This window comes from Caretta caretta, chromosome 20, assembly GCF_965140235.1.
Source record: "Caretta caretta isolate rCarCar2 chromosome 20, rCarCar1.hap1, whole genome shotgun sequence".
Taxonomy (NCBI): Eukaryota; Metazoa; Chordata; order Testudines; family Cheloniidae; genus Caretta; species Caretta caretta.
This window is the reverse complement of record NC_134225.1, coordinates 2070516-2089922: the sequence shown is the minus strand read 5'-3', so window position 1 is coordinate 2089922 and position 19407 is coordinate 2070516. Positions and strand designations below refer to the sequence as shown.

The 19407-nt window shown below is 49.4% G+C and overlaps 1 protein-coding gene across 2 annotated transcripts in view; it reads left to right on the top strand.

The window, feature by feature from the left end:
• Window positions 1-7111, top strand: part of SARNP (SAP domain containing ribonucleoprotein) — a 49833-nt gene extending 42722 nt beyond the window's left edge. For both annotated transcript variants that reach the window (XM_048831603.2, XM_048831602.2), the window contains 2 exons: window positions 2602-2691; window positions 4596-7111. In XM_048831603.2, coding sequence (XP_048687560.1) covers window positions 2602-2691; window positions 4596-4637 — 132 coding nt within the window. In that variant the 3' untranslated portion in view covers window positions 4638-7111. The remainder of the gene's footprint in view (window positions 1-2601; window positions 2692-4595) is intronic.
• The last annotated feature ends 12296 nt before the right edge of the window (window positions 7112-19407 follow it).

Here is a 19407-nt window from a genome sequence, read left to right as displayed (position 1 = left end):
CCCGAGTGACCTCATGTACATCGTTTACATTAACATCATTAACAATAGAACCACAGAGCCGAGCCTCATGGTCTGTTGAAAGTGTAAGAGTTTAGGGTTCTTTGTGGGGTGGATTATTTGTCACATCAGTCTGTAGGAGTTGAAATGTGAAAAACCAATATCTATGCTGTCTAATCTGCCTGCTCTACTGTGCAAATGTACATAGGATATATGCTGAAATGTCCTCTTGAGGCTGAACCAAAGATCTTTGGGGCCCATGCTAAGACTGTGTGTCTAGATTGAGCTTCGGTGGCTTTTTAGGGTGGTTCTATTGCACTGGAATGCTGCCTTGCAGAAAATGCTCTCCCTTGGCTTAGAAAGGATACGCTGACAGATGGCATCCTCCTGGTCAGTGGGCACCTCTCTAAATACGGGATTAGAAAATGCAAGAAATTGAGTGTTGGAAATAATAATAATAAAATAAATCCATATAGCCATAAAAATCCTCCTTGGAAGCAACAAAGAGAGCTCATTCGTTAACTCGAGAGACTTTTCAGTAACATCAGCGCTCCCTTATGAACGGGCCAGAGAGCTCTCTGGATAAAAGTTGAGACCATCATTATGACCCATGAAGTCTTCAAGGGCAGATGGGGAAACTAGTGCAGCTAGTGCTTAAAGCTCAGGGTCTATCGCATTGGGGCAGGCATAGGAAACCATACAACATAAGCCCTGGGGATTAAAGTGTTCCCTTGGCTTATGTTGGATGATTCACATAGTCCTGTGGCTGACCGTCTGCTCCGAGAGAGAGGTGATGTTGCAAACATGGCATTATGGTTTCACTGCAGGATCAAGTGTAAGATTAAAAAACTGGGCCAGGTCAGCTTGGCAAAGAGATGACTGTGGTGGGGGGAGATGACAGAGGTCTGCAGAATCATGAATGGTGTGGAGAAAGTGAATAAAGAAGTGTTCTTTAGTCCTTCACATAACACACAGACCAGGAGTCACCCAGTGAAATTAATAGGCAGTAGCTGTAAAACAAACACGTTGAACTACTACTTCGCACAACGCACAGTCAGCTTGTGGAACTCGTTGCCAGAGGATGTTGTGAATACCAACGGTATAGTAGGTTAAAAAAAGAATTAGAGAGGATTATGGAGGGTAGATTCATCAATGGTTATTAGCCAAGATGGTCTGGGATGCAACCCTATGCCCTGGGTGTCCCTAAACCTCCAACTGCCAGAAGCTGGACTAGATGATGGATAGATCACTCAATTGCCATGTTCTGTTGATTCCCTTTGTAGCATCTGGCACTGGCCGCTGTCAGAAGACAGGATACTGAGCTAGGTGGACCACTGGTCTGACCCGATCTGTGCATTCTTCTGAGGGTGCATCCTCTTTGTCATGTTGATTTATCACATTCCTTAATTTCCCAATGAGGAAAAACATGCAGCAGGTGGATTGGTGTTAGTCAGTGGTGATGCTCCAGACAGTCCCTCGTCAAAGTGAATTGGGTTCTTCCCTTTTGCTACTAGTTTCACCAGAGCTGCTGAAGAGTGTTTATGCTATTCTGTATTTTACATTCATTCTGCAGGGTGTGGCCGGCTTCACTTTCTGCTTCTAGTGCAAATTCTCTTCATGTTGCAAACTTCACGGGGCAGTTTTTAAAACCATTTCCATTGGAGCATTGCATTGGAGCAACATTTTTTATTTTAATGTTAGATCTTGTAAATCCTCAATGTTGGGCCTACACTTGGGTTGGTAATAGGGATACAGAGGCTTTCACCTCTAGGTTCCTAACTGAAATTCAACCCTGGTCTGCTGCTCAGTGGCCTATGTGAAATGAGTTTGGGTTACAATACTGAGGCCAAAGATTTAATGGGGTCAGTAAGGGAGAACTTAGTAAGGGGCCCTCCCTGTCAGGATTGGGACACATTGACTGGAAGCTTACACTGCAACTGCCAGGTAATTGTACTGCTTTGGTTAAACAGAGACTCACTCCCTAAGGTTGCCAATCCAGTGCCTTTCATTTACTCTGTTGGAAATATAAAAGCTTTTCCTTTTTCCTCCCTACCTCACTGCACCATGCCTTACTAGCTATCGTGGTCGGCTCTGCTTTGACTTGACCTGTTAAGGTGTGGACAGTTACAGGATAAAGACATTTAAAGTGGAGGGGACAGAGCAGTTGCAAAGTTAGGCAGGTGCAAAATCACAGGTTACTTAGCTTTAGCCATTAATCCTACAAACTCCATGAAGTTCACCACTGTACTCCAGAGAAATAGGTTTCACTTTTTATTGATTACCATGGAGGGAGAGCAGGTTTAGCATGGGAACTTACTTATCATAAATACTCCTTGGGAGGTTCTTTTGAGCATCTGTTCAATAAATCCCCTCTGGACGGGGCACCTAACCATGCCAGCATGATGATGCCTGCTAAAGTGTATGTTCAGCTCTGTGCAGAGTCATGTGCACCTCAAAATCATCTTGCAACTACTCTTTTCTAGCAGCTGGTCTTGTAGCTAAAAGCAGGAAGATTTGGGGGGCAAGGAAAGGAACCTTATCAACTGTTAAAATGATTTTTGGGCCTGTCTGGCAAACTAAATCTTCTACCTTCTTTCCACTCAGAGCGAAGATGATGAGAAGCTGAAGAAGAGGAAGGAGCGGTTTGGCATTGTAACAAGTTCGGCTGGGGCTGGAGCCACAGAGGACACAGAGGTAAAATGCCAAACCTGCAAGCAGAGGGACACATAAGAAGTTTGGGGGTGGAAGGGCAGCTGAGAACACTTTCCATGCTGAATTATTAGGAGAGTTGAATATTCCACTGTAACTATTGCACACATGACATCTCGCTCCTCAAGTGGATCTCATCCTACTGGTCCGCAAGCAAGTACTTATATTCAGTTCCTTCAGGTACCCCAATGATATTGCAAAGGTAATTTATCATCTTTACCTTGATGAGCATCTGCCTCTTTTGGGTTGCATGCATTCTAACCCCCCTGTGGAGCTTGTCAGACTGGTTTGGAGCAGCCCAAGCTACAAGATCTGGCTGGCGCTGGCCAATGCGGCTGAGCTCTTAGTCTTGCAAACTAATACAGATGCCTGCAGAAAATTGGGAGCAACTGTTCTCCTCCAGTTTCCTCCACACTGCTCCCTTTATGCCTGGAGTGGCCTACTATACCACCTCCCTTTCACATCCCTCCGTACAACTTCCTTTATCCAGGAAGCCCTTGAGCTTTAAACTTGCTTCACTCCTTTCATCATAAAATGCATGTAAATTTCACAACATAAAAAAGGAAGGAACAAGTAAGGATCAAGAAATTGACTACACCCCTTGCTTTTCTCTCCTCCATCTTTTGTTTTGACACCTCTGTCCTGCTGTTGTCTTTTGGTCTGATTTTTAATTTGTAAGCTCCGCAAGACAGCGCCTCACCATTTTATTTGTGGGGTTATATGGCTTGCTGTGCGGCACCTGGTACCAGAGACCAGGCTAGATGGTCCTGTGGCAGTTCCTACGTTCCTGTTTGTCGAGTACCAGGCACACCAGTGGTGCTGCATAAATCATACTCTAGCATAAATCAGTGAGAGCTGAGCCCCCATCACTGTCCACAGAGGAGCTGCTGGCGTGGATTTTAATTTTAACAATCATTTGGCAAAGGTTGCGGGACGGTGAGCTGTTGGGGTCTCAGAAGCTACTTAACCAGATGGCTTCTGGATTTGACATACAAGAAGTGGTTTTTTGTTTGGCTCCGAAGAGTGATCTCAGCAATTCAGGTGGGGTTTGGGGGCTTTTTTTGTTTTGTTTTTGTAGCATTTTGATAAACGCTTCCCTTGAATGAAATGGTGCACGGCATTCCCAGCCTTCTGCAAGCAGCACTGGAGAACAAGCCCCTGTTCAGTCTGAGCAGAGGGGGTGGCTGGGGGTGAAGGATTCCATGTTTTCCCACTAGGTCACTTACAGGTTGTGCCTGGAACAAAAAGGTCTTTTTACTAGTATTGTGTGCGCTCAAATGCACCTTTCCCCTGGAGATTCTTGGTTCGCGCTTTTGTTGCCCCCAGGCTATTTATCCTGCTAAAAATTAAGATTTATACACCCCTCGTGTATCAAGTTAAAGGCATATCTGAGAGACGCAATAGAATATTTAATGCAGTTTAGTGTGTCCCTCTCACCTTTTCCATGAATAGAAGAGTGTTAACCCTTTGCCCTTTTAAATTTCCCACCTCCCCATTGCCTGGAAGGGTTTCCAGGCCCCTCAAGTAGGCATTGTTCCCTTTTGTAGCACTGTTGCCAGCGAGATGAAGTGACTTCAGCAGCACTGTATCTTGGGCACTGTATGCTTTGCAACTTGATTTCAAGCTTTGTTTGTTCAAATGCTGGACTAAAATCTTGTAGCTCCTTGCCAAACATTGATACCAAATACCCTCTTGAACTAACCCTGTGATCCCGTATTTAGACAGGGGCTGGGTCAGTCATGCACTAGGGTCATGTTCTACCATCAAGTGTGGTGGTTGGTTGTTTGTTTTTTTTTTGGTTTGTGTTGTGTTTTCATCCAAATGTGTGTGGGGTTTGAATTGTGAATGTTTCTTTTTGGTTTTGATTTTTCTTTCAATCCTTTTTGCAGGCAAAGAAGAGGAAAAGAGCAGAACGCTTTGGGATTGTCTGATATCTGTCCATGTTAGGCTTTACCTGTTGTGGGGGAGCACGCTCGTGTGTGCGCTCGCTCTCTCTCTCCCCCCCTTCCCCCACCACACACACAGTAGCACTAGTAAGGAGTGTAGGCTCTCTTCCCCGTGCAGGACCTAATAGAGAATCCCTGATAGCTGTACAGTTGTGCTGCTTATTTTTTCAACTGTGAAGTTTAAAAAAATATATATATACAGCGCAAAGAGCAAAAATGTTCTTAGTGTATCTGTGGTGGGTAGAAATCCCAGTGCCCGGTTCTCCATTCCCCTGCCACTTGTGCAGTTATTTACAGCAGTGCAAAGCAGGTGTGTAATGCCACCACATCAAAATTGGAAGTTTTTTACACCCATCGTGCACTGGTGTTAATGCCCATACAAGGTTCAGGGATGAACCTAGGTAGTGGGGAAGGAGAACTGGAGTGGCCAAGCATCTATCAGGTGGAGCATGAGGAAAGGATAATGCCATTCAGGGATGAAGGTGGAGAAGGGTTTGATCTCCCTGCTATGTCTTGGGGAATTGCACCCTTGGCTTGAGAAGCAGGTTATGCCACTTAAAGCAGGAACTACCTGGAGCCTCCCTTTTATTTTAACGTTGCTGTTTTTTATTTTCTCCATTTCCCTGGGCTGCCCTGGGCAAAGAAACCCTCCTCTCCCTCCTTCAGCCTGAGGAAATCACTCTTTAAGTTCAGCAGAATCAGGGCATGCACACCAATAGCCTGGCTAAAAACACACTTCAGCTCAAGTGCACCATGCATTCCTACTTAGGTTCTGCTGTGGATCATCAACTTCTACTTGAGTTGCCCCTCTCAGCTTGTGACATCGTGTTTGCTGCCTAGCTGGCCTGGGGAGGGCCTTTCTAATATATTGCATGATATAGCCTGAAAACATAGTAGTAATTCTTGTATGAGATAGGCTTTAAACTTCACAAACCACCCTGTATGTTAAAGGGTCTTTCTCAGTTACCTCTGCTCCCAGGGGTGGCCTAGTGGGGAATGGGTGGGAGCAGCAGCTGGTGATTGGCAGAAGATCAAAGCCAAAGCCTTGGAATAAGGAGAGGGCAATACTAGAACATTTACAGATTAAACCACTCAGGCTGCTGCACTTCACCTGCCTCTAGGGGCTGTTCTGGGGCTTGTGGCATTTAGTATAAATGTTCAGATCTCCTGGAGTTTTTTTGAAAGACAAGAGAAATACCTCACTAACCTTCCTTTGCTCAGTTTTTATTCCCAGGTTGAATTTTGTGTTGTCCTCATCTAACATCCAGACTAGCTCAGTTAGGCTTGTTAACACGTCACACACTCTTAAAGCAGCCTTCCCAGCCTCACCTTTTGCAAAGGGGGACAGCAGCAACCTTGTACTGGGAGTACGTGGTTTGAAAAAGCGTTGCAGTGAACCTGTTCTGCATCTGAACTGAATCTCCCTCCTGTCACATTAACTTCTCCATTTTCCCTGCAACGTTGCTTTCACAGCTTAACATCACGCTTGGTGAACATCATGTTCACGCTTAACATCACAGGAGTGAAACAGCATGGCTGCAACTTGTTATGCACCTTTTGTCTGGTTAGCCTATCAAATGGTACCTTCTGTTTTTAGGGAGCCGTAGGAATGTGTTCTCCATGTTAAGTTGTGTAGATGGAGCAAGAGTGTGTGCTAATATCAGAGAGCTGTTGTCCCATGCTTTGCTCTAGGCCTCTGAGGCAAATAGCCACGTTATTAGCAGTGATTCAGCAGAGAGGGAAGACGTATGGTGCCTTTCTTCGTCTGCTTAATAGGTTCTTTTACACGCAGGTATTCCTTGTGCATCTAACATCTTATGTAACTTTTTTACCCTTAAACTTAGATCAAGGTCCCCAGAAAAATAGAACAGCTGGGCAGATTTCCCCTTGATTGATCTTTGCTTTTAAATGTCCATTTTGATTGGAATGTGCCTGTGCTTCAGAGCTTTGCATCCAGGGATTGTTGCTTCTGGCCGTACCCTCTATTGGAAAGATGTTTGCCTGGTCGCACGCAGTTCCTTCAGATGCTAGAGAGCAGCAGCTCTGTGTACAGACTCTTGAAAAGCAGTATATTTTTCTTTAAATGTAGAGGTCTTCAAATTGCTTGTGCTCTGCACCACTGATGCACCAGGCTGATGTCTCCGCTGTATGCCCCAGGCGATTCTAAGCAATATCTGAGGTTGGTTTGCTTGCCCAGCAGCTATAGGATCCAGGTTGCATTGTGTGTGTCTTGGGGTGTCTATGGTAGAATGAACCGAAGCCCCCTGTCTCTATCCAGACTTAGTGGAATAACCTTATTCTGGTGGTGGTTTTTTTCTGTATGTAGGATTTTGTAATATGTATTTTCTATTCTGCTCATGACTTTTTGCTGGTTATTTGCTTGAAATGTTTTGAATTGTGCCAGGACAAACACTGCATTTCACTCTTGATTTCATAATAAAACTGCTTCTTCAAGGCAACACCTGTATCTGCCTGTCTGGTGTGTGATGTAACAGTGCTTTTCCTGTGGTGTCAGGGCTGGGCAGTACTAGCAAGGAGCCAGACATCACTGGGGTCTGATCCTCTCTGGTTCTGCATCTTGTGGCGTTCTTTACACCCATGCACAGTGCACGTCAATCCCATGGCCAAATGAAAATGCGATTTACGTCCATTCTGCCCTGATTTAAATGACTTCCCACAGTGTACAGTGCCCCTTGCCTTTGAATGAACACAGGGGTCCTGAGCACTTGTAGTCATGAAAGATCCCGTGATACTTTTTGTTAACCCCTGGCATCCCGGACAAACCCTAGTTCCCAGTTCTGCCTCCCTAAATTCTTCCCTATAGTTTCAGTTGGATACAGAATTCCTCTTCACTTCTGTTGACCTCATTAAACTTTGCAAGCCCTTTTGAGTAGGGACTCCACTTTTAATTGTCCTGTAAAGCATCTTACACATGCAGGGTGCTGTGTATATAGTGCTCAGGTCTCCTTTGTTTGTTTGTTTGGTACTAAGAAGTCAGATGCTCCCAATTCTAGGATTTCCCTTGGTCTGCTTGGCAAATGCAAATATCCTTTTGTGTCCTTGGCTGCTTTATTTTTGATCACTTCCTGTACTTCTCCGTATACTACCCACGTGGTATAGATGATCGGCTGTTTGACAGTACTGCAGGGAGGCGTGCTGGTGGTACTCAAATCCCCCCTGGGTGGTAGGTAAGTGGGGTCCCCTTTGTACAGGTTGACATACGGTAAAGGGACTCAAGACTGTACAGCAGAGTTGGGCATAGAACCCAGGAGTTCCAATTTCCATTCTTGTGCTCTGACCACTGGAGTACTCTCTCCTTCCTAAGGCAAGAACAGAACCCAAGAGTCCTGACTTCAGTCTCCTGTTCTAACTAGTCAACATTTTCTCTTCCCAGAGCTGGGAATAGGAGCCAAATATCCTGTCTTGCCGTCCTGTTGTCTGACCACTGGAACCCAGCCCCTATTGCCTCTAGAAACCACACAAGCACAGCTTGTTCAGTTTCCCTTGGGCATATGGGATCACTACAGCCATGGACAGTGCCTCCATTGCACGTTCTCTCGGCTGTTCCAAATCATTCCTGACGTTCTAGAGCCACTAATGCATGTTCTGCCCCCTCCTCTCCCCAGGCATTCTCTCCCCTCCACCCATCCTCAAACTGATCACTTCCCTCTGCTCTGGTAAAACTACCTGAGTGTCTCTTGCTCCCCCATTTCACCTCCCTCCCCTTGTTCTGGATGCATTTCCTTTGGCCATGGGAGCAACATAACGATGAACCCAGGTCTACTCCCTCCCTTCTCCTTTATCAACCTCTCTCTCCTTTTGCCTGGATATAGGCACTTTCTGTATTCCCAGCCCTGGTCCAGCAGCTGCCTCCAGCAGCCAGTGCTACAGGGGGCATCGCTGCCTGTAGAGATCTCCCCTCCCCTGTCTCTTCCCCCCTGCTTCTTTTTCCCTCTTGGTGGGAGTTTATTTTGTAGAGGACACTGCTTCTTTTAAATGCTGGGCTTTCCCCTCTGTGGGGTGGGGGGGAAATCATTCTAATCACACTGTGTTTAAAACACCACCTAATTTATTTTTCCTCTCCAAGCTGGGAGCCGCTCGTGACTAATTTGGGCTGAATAGGTGGAGAAAAAAAGCAGCGGGCACACAATGAGCGGGGGAAAGTGTGGGAAAGCGAGCGAAAGAAAAGGAGGGCCAGGGCTTGCAGCGTGAGAGCTGGTAACGCCGCACAGTGCCCAAATTCAGCATGAAGTCACTTTTCACAACAGACGCTTGGGCTGAAAATGAAAGTGGGACTATAGGTCAGGCTGGCGGGAGGAGTGGGGGTGGGGGGCGGGAGAGTGAGAAATGGGTGGGCTTGCACAATGTGAAGGGAAGGAGGAGGTGGGGTGAGAAGAGAGATGGGCACTGTGCGCGTGTGCGTGCGTGCCCCTTCACAAAGAAACACAAACACATCATCTTCCCGCTCGCGCTGTCCCCTTCACCCCACTGGCCTCCTGCCCCTGAGTCGTCTGTGACTGGGTTGGAAACTTCTTGTGTTTAAATTCAGAAAAATAAGGAAACCGAAGCAGAGCATGGGGGGGGGGGGTTAATACAGAGCAATACAGTAAGATTTCTTCTGTCCCTTTCTTCCCCTCCCCACAGTTTAAAATACCTTATAGGCCTATATTAAAATCTCTTCTGGAGTCGCCTTGAAGCTGACTGTAGGTAAACCCCCTTTCTTGAAATTGTGTTACGTTCAAATTGATTAGGTTACAGGTTATCCTCTTCCCCTGCCCCCCATTGTCACAAGGGCTGGTTAGTTTCACAGCAAGGGCACCTCCTGTTCTGTACTGCTGGGTCTTGAGGTGCTGCCCTTTCTGTGCACCTGAACAGCTGTAGTTCTGACCCCTCTCTTCCCCTCCTCCCTGCATTTGGAGTTGAGTGGACTGTTTAAAAAATAAATACGTCTATATCCCCCTGGCAGCACCTGGGACCTGGTGAGCTGGTGCTGCGATTGGCTCGATACCTGGAGTCTCTGGCTGGCCCAAGAGGTTCAGGACTAGTTAAAGTGTGATTTACGCCGCTTGCTTGGGCCGAGAGTCAACTGTGCTTTTCCCCTAAAAATCGGAGCTCAGGAAGGCCTGTTAGGTGATCTAGCCCACATTGCCTCCAGAATTCAAGGCCAGGGATGGATTTTCTATATAATGATTATAATTTCACTTCCCCAAATATTTTTCAGGACAGAAGGAATGTTGCTGAGTAGTTAAAGCAGGAAGACTGGCATCTCTACACCAAGGCTTAGAGCAGGGGCTTTGGTGTCAGAACTCCTGGGTTCTACTCCTATCTTCAGAAGCGGTAATGTCTAGTGGGTGGGGGCGGGGGCTGGGAGTCTGGAGTCCTGGCTTCTGGATTGGCTGAGTGGCTGTTAAGACATTTCAGGGAGCCTCTGGCTCCCTCTGTGTGGGGAAACTTGGGCTGTATGATGGCTTTCTGAAACCCTTTGAAAGCAGAAGTGGCTTGACTCAGAGGGAGCTGGCAGTAGAACCCAGGCATCCTGGCTCCCCTCCCTTGCAAGAACGGGTCTGGACATTAACCAACTCCATGGTTGCTCCCTCAGTCCTGCCCCTTTCTGAAGTACATGTCTGTGAGTTACCTGCTCCCCACAGCACCTCTGTTTGCTAGGTGCACTGAAGCTGGAGGGAGAGGCGTGTGCCATGGTTGGCCATGTGATGACCCTTCGGGAGGCACATGCTCTGGCAAAGGCCTGAAGAGAAGGGAGTGAGCTGGGCTGTCCTCTCTTCCCCAGATCGCTCCTGCAGTCAAATCTTCCTCCCCAGCACCTCGCCCCTTGGCTGTCAGATCACACTTCTCATTGCTGTCCTACTGTATCTGCTCTTGGCACTGCTACACAGGAAGCATGGTGCCCGGAGCTCAGCCAGGCCAGATCCCCCTTGTGCTGGATGCTGTATGGATGTATCATAAATTCAGAGATTACAAGGCCAGAAAGCACCACTATGGTCCTCTAATCTGACCTCCTTCATGTCACAGGCTGGAGAATCCCCCAGTCCCTGTGCTCAGGTATAAGGGTGGAGTGAGGGGACTGAGCCAGGAGCTCCCAGAGATGAAGGTCAGATGTTAGATGTTTCCTGTTGCTCCTATGTGGTGTAATTGACTTGTCAGGGAGTCTCAGGAGGGAAGATGTTTTCAATAACTGGGAGATTTCTCTCCCCCCTCATCTCATCCTAGGTGCCTTGGAAGAAAAGAGACTCGGGGGGAGTGGGGAATAGAGTGAGGATCTTTATTTTCTCTCCACAGTTGTGTGCACGCCATTCTGCTCCCGCCACGCTCACGGCAGCCCCAGGGTGACCTGCCCCTTTGCTTTGCTGCTCCCCAGCCTGCTTGGCCTTTCTCCGTCAAGGATACCTTATCCCAGGTGTGAAGCAAGGTTCCGAAGCACCTACAGTGGCAGGTGGAAGTGTCCATATGCATAGATCCTTAGCTGCTCTCCAGAGCTTTGGTCCCAGCACCCTCTGTAAAGCTGCCACTTAGCCCTACTGGCTGGTAGGCTGAGGTTTATAAAGACATGGTTGACAGGGGACGAACCTTTAGAAGACAGGGATGTCCCTGAGGAGGAGGTGGTGTAGGGCTCTAACCATCGGCTTGGAACTGCTCTGCAGCAGGGTCAGCTCAGCCTTTTGTCCTTCCACGGTGATATGCTGTGTTCCGTGGGGTCTACAGGCTGTGCCCATGAGCCCGTGGACAATCAAAGGACATCCCATAGCTGAGTTTGGGCTGGGCCCATTGGATGAAAATTGCCCTAAACCATCTGTTGTGTCATGGACTGGCTGCTGCCCTGTACAGCACTGTGGGACCCATGCATGCTTTATCAGAGGCAGGGTGCATTAGCTTGTGCCCACCTCTCCAGGGTGATTGCCCGGCCACTGGCATTACAGTCCTTGCTTTACAGGGAGCACTGGTGTCTCCTGCTACAGAGTCAGCAGGATCAGTGGATCCCAGCCAAGCTCCCTGCCTGCTGGTATAATTACTGTGAACGTTGCATGTGGACTGTCTTATTAGGCAACGGAGGGGGAAGGTTAGGAGAGCCAGTTTATGGCATAGCTGGCATGGGGTTGCAACCCCTCCCTCTGACATGGCTGTGGGTGGTCACCAGGATGGAGGTAACTGGCTCTGTCCCTGTCCTAATTTGTCTGCCCTCCATGCCCCTGCGTGCCTGCACCCTCTGTCTCTGAATTAGGTCAGCCGAGTGCTGGGGAAAGCAGGTGATGCAGGGCGCAGCTCCCAGCAGCCTCGAGGGAGACGCGACCAGAACAAAAGCGAGTGCTCATTAAACTTTTGACATTGTCCTTCCAAGTAAACCAACCAACCCAACCAGGAATGTTACAAGTGGGCTGACCTACCCCAACCCCCATACACCCCTCTGATGGAACCACTGTCACTCTGGAGGAGTGGAACCAAAAGGTCTAGATTCCATCGAGAGCTCTAGATGCTCTGCCAGCTGCTACTATCCGTTTTTGCCTCCGGGTGTGTAGCAGGTGGCAGCTTGGAGATGGGGGTTCAGTAATATCATAGACCCTTTAAGAATAACATAGTGGTGGGAGTTACCAGCCAGTCTGCAACAGAACCTGCAGCTGGAGGCCTCATGTTTGAGCACTCCAGGCTTATCTAGCTCAGGTACTGATCTGAAGCATACAATAATAGGGGACCAGTAGGGCAGGGCCTGGCTGTTTTTCCAGGTGTCTGTACAGTGCCTGGGCCCGTGGTGTTATGGTCCATTACTGGGGCGCTCAGGTGCTACCACAGCTCAGCTAAAGAGTATCTCAGAGGTTATCTACCTCCCATCGCAGTGTATCTGAGTACCTCACAACTGTTATCCCCATTGTACAGGTGGGGAAACCGAGGCACAGAAACTAAGTGATTTGTCCTACGTCACCCAGGAAGTCTGTGACAGAGTCAGGAACTGAACCCAGGGCTCTCAAGACCCCTGTATCCTCCCATAGCTGGGCCAGCTCCTGGCTGGGGGGGAGGGGGAGCAGATCTGGGGTGTGGGAAGTCACTTTCCTGATTCCATGCTTTAGGCACAACCCTATTTCCCTTTTCTGTTTTCCTCTGACAGCGACTGGCCTGAGAATGTGTCAGTGGGTGAGTCTGTTGGGGACCTGGGCCCCCTCCTGCCCTCTGGCTTCCCCGAGACCTTGTCCGGGCTCAGCACCTCGGAAAAGTAACTGCACGCGCTTCAAAACCTGAAGCCCGGCAGTGACAGTAGCACTGTGGGAGCGACAGCCCTAGGGCGGCATTTCGTGTTTCTCCCCGGTTTGGCAGCTGTCAGCCAAGGCGGGAGAGTCCGGTCTCTGCTTCCTATTCAATCTTTTATCTTCAGAGGCCGGACAGGGGGGGCAGCTAGTGCTAACTGCAGTGCGCTAGGGGATGGTTTGTGACATGGATGCACCTGTCTAGAAAGAACTCAACTGCGCCCCTCAACGTGTTTCACACCAGGCACCCGCAGGCTCTTGGATGGTCACAGCTCAAAGAAACGCCCTAGAGCGAGAATCGAATCCTATCCAGGCAGAATGAGAATAGCGGCCAGGAAAGAAATGTCCAAAGACAGCCCGAGCAAGGTACCCCGTAGCCCAGGGCTGATAGTGATACGTGCACTCCCTGCAGATCCAGCTCGGCCCTGGGCCTTGTCTTGAAGAAGTGGCTGATTACAGCAAGGTGGCTCTGTGGGGGGAGGTTTTGGATTAAATGGACCCAGAATTGTCCCCGAGGGGCGCGTGTGACTGAAACACAGGAACTGGGCCATGGGAGAGTAGGGATGGAGAATGGAGGGTAACGTCACAGGAGCGGAAAGGAGCAGTGGTAAAATGGTGCTTACGCCATGCAGGCTGAAGGTGCAGAGAGGACCCCAGGGCTAGGTGTGCGAGGGCTGGGGCAACACCAAATCTGAACAGTCAATTAGCTAATGGGGCCGGTACCCGTGCCAGCCTATGCATGGAGCTTATGGGTTGGCATCAGGAAGTCCACGACTGGTCTTTCCCATGTTGTTTGCTCGGAGGTCCCTATGGGCTGGACCATGCTTGAGCCAAACTGCTCACAGCCCCACAAATGTTCCCCTTTGGAGTCCTTCCCCCTTGTCTCACCAGCGATGCTAGCAAATCCCTCTGCTGCTCCATTCCTTCCCCCATCCTTGTATTCCCCCAGCCTGCTGGCACACGTGCTCTCTGATCTATAGGACCCAGGCAGCCTCGGGTTGGTTTAATGTTGGTGTGTGTGCCCCCTTTGTCCCCCACTCCCTCTGACCACAGATGTAATTAGCTGTGACATTCTCGGCATACCTGCCAGCTCCTAATGAGGGCTCCATAAAAGCTGCCGTGATCTGGTTTCCTCTGGCACTTCAAACCAGTTGTAAATCTCAACTTTACAATTTTGAGCTGCGCGAGGAGGAAGCAGCAGTCCGTGTGAAGCCGGGGGGTGGGGACGTGAGCATCACTGTGTATGCGGGAGGATGTCTCTGTCATCCACCAGGGCGTTTGGAGTCTCAACAGATGTTTCGAACCCACACTGCTCTGTATACCGCATGTGTGCGGGTGGCCCATTGTACTGTGTGGACCCTTCCTAGACCCATGCCTAGGTGGGTCTCGGAGTTCAACAGCTAGAACGCTGCTCAGACCCTGACTCGGACCGTTACAATGACTACAGCCTGTCGACCAATGGGCATCCACCTTGGCAACACCAACTGCCCCACTGCCCCTCTTGTCGACAGCTTTGCTTTGGCTCTTTTGCCCTTGGCTAGTGCCTATTCAGCTGGAGATCCCAAAGCACTTGGCCAGCAGTTATTAAAGTTCCCAGCACCACCCCATGTTAGTGTATGAGACGGCTGTGTGTTAGCCCCACTCTGTGTCAGAGGACTGAGACCTGGAGAGATCGGCTTGCCCAGAGTCACATGGCAGAGCCGGGACCTGATGCAGGGTCTCCTGATTTCTAGCATGCTGTTCTGTCTGCTGAACCATGCTGCCTTCTGCAGGGAGAGCCACCGTGTCCTATGTTTTCACAAGTGATTCTGGAGACCCAACCTGCGGCCTCTTTGAAGAGCCCAGTTTTCACCGAGTGGGCGACAGGCACCATCTGGCAGTCGGGTCCTGTTAAGCTTTCCCCAAATGGGATATCTAGAATCACTGTTGACTTTGGAAAAGTTAGGCCCATTGGATTACCCAACCTGGGACTGTCCAGAGCCAAGTTAGACAAGTTGCTCTTCCTCCTCGCCCCACATGGAAGGCCAGAGTCCTACCCCCCTAATTAGCATAACCCAGAGCCCTGCCTGCCTAAATTAGCATAACCCCGCCCCTTGGGAGGGGTTTTCTATTTGTGGCTTGTCCTCCCCTTTGTTTTTTCTTCCAGCCCTAAGGAGAGCATGAGCGAGCAGCTGGCAGCCCAGGAGTTTTAGCCAAAAGACAGGGGACAGGGAACCACCAAACAGGTGGGGCCAAGACAAGGTGCCTGCTGCATAGCTGTGGGCCTGGATGCCCTTTGGTTGCCGTAGCCTGGGGCCAGGGTGAGCGTCACGCGCTCTCCTGCCAGCCTGCCTCCTTCTTTGGGCTTGGGTCAGAGAGGGGCGTTCAGGCTTCATGACTCATTCAGCCCGTAGCCCCTCTGCTGAGGCAGCCCGGGAGGGAATGGTGGTTTTCAGGAGGCGGACACCTGGAGCTGGGCTGAGATCCACCAAACTCGTTTCAGCCAGAGGGCCACCTGCTGCCCTTTGGCTGGGAGCAGCAGATGGTCCCTGCTGAGCCAGTTGGCCAAAGGCTCTGCGTTGCAGTTTTGGGGTGCTGCTTTTCCCCTGGGGTTAGTAGCCAGCAGGAGCCCCCAAAACATCACAAGCCTGTTCAGAACATGGGGGATTCCTTAACTTCCCCTGGGGGGGTTGCTCTATCCCTTTCTGCCCTGGCTGGGTGCTACCTCCCAGCCAGACCAAGCCATGTGAGCTTTCTCCTCTCGGTTTCTCTGATCCCCACCCCCACCCCCCGGGCTTCCAAAGGAAAGGACTGGAGCTTTTTGCATGACAGACCAGGCATAGCTGGCACAGGCTGGAGTCTAGGGGCTGGGGGGGGGGCTGTGCAGGTTCCGTTCCTCGCACAAGGTTTCCCAAAGTGTGGGATGTATCAGCAAGGGGGGCATGGAAGTTGTACAAGGGAAGGCCCTTAACAACCCACACCGTGCGCAGGGGGCATGGTTGACTTCATGCCACCCCCTGCCCATTTGTCTGCATTGGAGAGCCGGTGTTTGATGGGAGCTGAGCTAGCAAATCTACCCCGGGGGCCAACGTGCCAAGCCCACTCCTGGTGCCATTTACACCCTGCAGAATCAGCGCAGCCAGATCCCGCGTGGCCCTGCTTTTCCACCCCAGCCTGGTGTCCATCCCCTGGACTTGCTCTGCTCTGCGGGCAACCCGAGGGACTGGGTGGCACCTGAACAGGGCTGGATGCTGCTGGACGGGTCTGAGAGTAATCCTGGGCAAAGCCAACTGAGTCCAGGATTACTGGTGTCATCTGGCTGTGGTACTTATCTGGCCCCCATAAGCATGGTGCCCGGGCACCTCCCAGCCCCGGTGCGGGGAGGCAGTGCTCTCCTCTCCATTGCACAGGTGGGGTACTGAGGCACAGCAACTAACGGCTTGTCTGCATGGGAAAGTCGTGCTGGTTTAACTCCTGGCCTGTCAGTCGGAGGGCGATTTGTTGCCCACATACTAATACCAGTGTGGATGCTGCTAGAGGGGGTTCTTAGGCGGGTGTAGCTAGCAGCCCTCCTGCTCTGAAGTACTTTTATAACTGCAGCCACGCTAGGGACATTGTTGCCACTGTAACAAGAACAGCAGAGTCAAAGCTGTACAATTTTGTGTGTGTAGAAAAGGCCTTAAACGGGTGCGGAGCCCTGCAAGGATGCTCCTAGATCACTGTAAGAGCTTCTGATTTTGGTCTAGTTTAACCCTGCTCCTAACGAATTTAAGCTAAATTGAAATCAGCAAGTCCACCCAGGAGGGTTGCTGCAGTTTATATTCACACCTCAGAGTAAATTGGTCCCACTTGCTCCTTGTGGCTGCCCAAGGTCACAGGAAGGCTGTGGAGGAGCAAGAACCTGAGCCCCTGTCTCTTGAGTGCCAGGTGAGCCCTCCAACACCTGCCCTGCCTTGCTGGGACGGAGGCACCTTTCTTTTGCAATTGAAGGAGTGGCTTTGCTGACAGGCTGCCTTTCTGCAGAGCTGGGTGCGTTTGTCTTTGCATCATTGTTAAAATTACAAAGAGAAACCGCTACAGAGGGTTTAAAAAAGGAGAGAGAGAGAGAGAGAGAGAGAGAGAGAGCGCCGACTGTGTTTGGTCTGACTGGCATATGAAAGTAAGAATGTCCTGCAGCTGCGGAAAATCATTCTGGGCATTGGGTTTAGGCTGGATTTTCTTATGCCAGGAGCTCCTCCACCTGCGTGGTGGACTGGTTTTATGGTTAGCATCAGGGAGTGTGGGGAAAATGGAGAAACGTTAGGAAACACATTTTCGGAGCCAGTCAAAACTCAGGTCATTGAATCCAGTCAAAAGCTCTCAAGGGAGGAGATGGCCAGGGAGGAGCTGAAGGGATTGGATGCGCCAACCCATGTGGGTTTGGAAGGCTCTGAGGATGTGTAGACTCAGCTGCAAACCTCAGAAGCTTTCCAGAGCCCACCATGGAGGGAGGTGCAGGCCAAGGGCCCGATCCTGTAGGCTGCTCCCCACAGAGCCCTGGGGATCAGCTCACACCGACCAAGTCACTCGGCCGTGGCTGAAGTGCCTGTTTGGGCCAAGCTGATGCTGGATGCCCTTGCCTTGGCCCCAGGATATTTACGAGCTTGTTTCCTTTTTTGCTAAATCAGGAATGATTTATGATGTGCTGGCCCATATAGTCTATAAAACATCTCGTTCCAAAGAATCTCACAGGCTTTCGCCAGCCAGGAATAACTTGCCATCAAGCATCCCAAGCAAAGATCTCAAAGCATGTTGCAAATAGGAATTAAACTCCCCAATGCCCACAGAGAGTAAAGACAGATAGGGACTTAGAAAGGGGAAGTAGCTGGCCCAAGGTCATACAAGGAACAGAACCCAGGAGTCCTGATCCCTAGGCCCTGCCCACCTCCTCCAATCCACTAGACCCAACTTGCCTCCCAGAGTGAGCACTTGAACCCCGGTGTTAATGGATAGGCAGAGAGAGATCCCATAAACCAAATGGGAAATGAATCTAGCTCTACTTGGAGAGGTTCTAAAATCAACCACTTGCAATCTGGAGAGCAGAACTCCTGAGGTCTATTCCTTGCATTAGGCGCTGTCATAATAAAGACAATCATAGAAAAGTCACCATAGGAAAATGCATTTGCCAGCAGATTTTTTTTTCCTTTTTCCTTTTTTTTTCCTTTTTTTTTTTTTTTTTTTGTTTGGCTATATAATTTTTATTGTACAAAAAAAGTCTAAAAAAAAAGAAAGAAAGAAATTGGGACAGAAGCAACGGTTATAATATATACAGATGACTAAAGCTTAGTTTATACAACCTGGAAGAGAAATAACAGTCATTTACTTTTTTTTCCCTTTCCTGTAGCTTTTTCTAGAATGATTTATGAAAGAGAAGCTGTAAATAACCTCCTGTTCTGCCCCATCTCATCATAAATGTGAGCTTCCTCCGATATTTTATTTCTTACTTTTTCATGTACCAGAGTTTTTTGCTGTTGTTCTTTAGTTGATTGCGTCCGTGTGAAATTTGCCCCCGTTGGTGAGAATTTTAAACAGGAATGTTTGCTAGGAACTTTGTGAGCTGTGATGCGGGGGCGAGGAATTTGTTTCCTAGAGGGACATTTTAACATGGACCACATGATATATAAGAAACCATATTGGGATTTCCTAGAGGCTGTTAAATCCACTTCCAGCATTGGATTCATCTTGGAGAGTACTTCCAGTGTTGCCTTCAGCTAAGGGACGCTCAGCGGGGTAGTTTTGCTGTCTGTCTGGTGGAGAAGTGAAACACACTAAAGCTTTTTAAACTTCAAAGCCAACTGAACAGCCGTTGAGGCGGTGGCTGCTTGGAGCAGGGGGGTCTCTGGTTTAAGACTAATTTCTCTTGGACATCCAGGAGGTAAGGGGAGTGGTGGCATTTCCTTTTAAATGTGTTTTACAAAAAAACCCGTCACCCCACATGCATGTTCTCAGCGCTGTATGCGGCTGTAGCATGCCTGCTGCCTGTGGATTTCAAAATGCCTCACGCAGTAATGAAGCCTCACAAGACCCTTATGAGGTAGGTATTATCTTTGTTCTACTGAGGAAGAACACAAACCTTTGCTCAAGGTCAGGAATGCTGATTCCCAGCTCTAACCACTAGACCCAACTCCCTTCCCATGCTGACATCGTAAAAGTATTTCAAAAATCAAGGTTGCTCCTTAACACATGGCAACTACTTCCCTGCCCTTTCTGGAGTTCTTCATAAGCAGTGGGCAGCTGGGACCCTCTCTTATGGGCTGGAACACAGGTTATTCTCCAGCGAGACACCAGTGCACGGCCCAGTTTCTTCTCGTGCTCCTGAGCCACTTATCACATGGGCAGAGTCCTCTAACTGGCCCCAAGTGATACCTGGGAATGCAGGGCTGGATTGTATGCTGGGTAACCCAGAATTGTCCCAGTTTGTCAGAGAAGATCTGTAGAAGATGCAAGAGCAGGGGAATTTCACACGTTGCAAGTTGAGCTCAGTG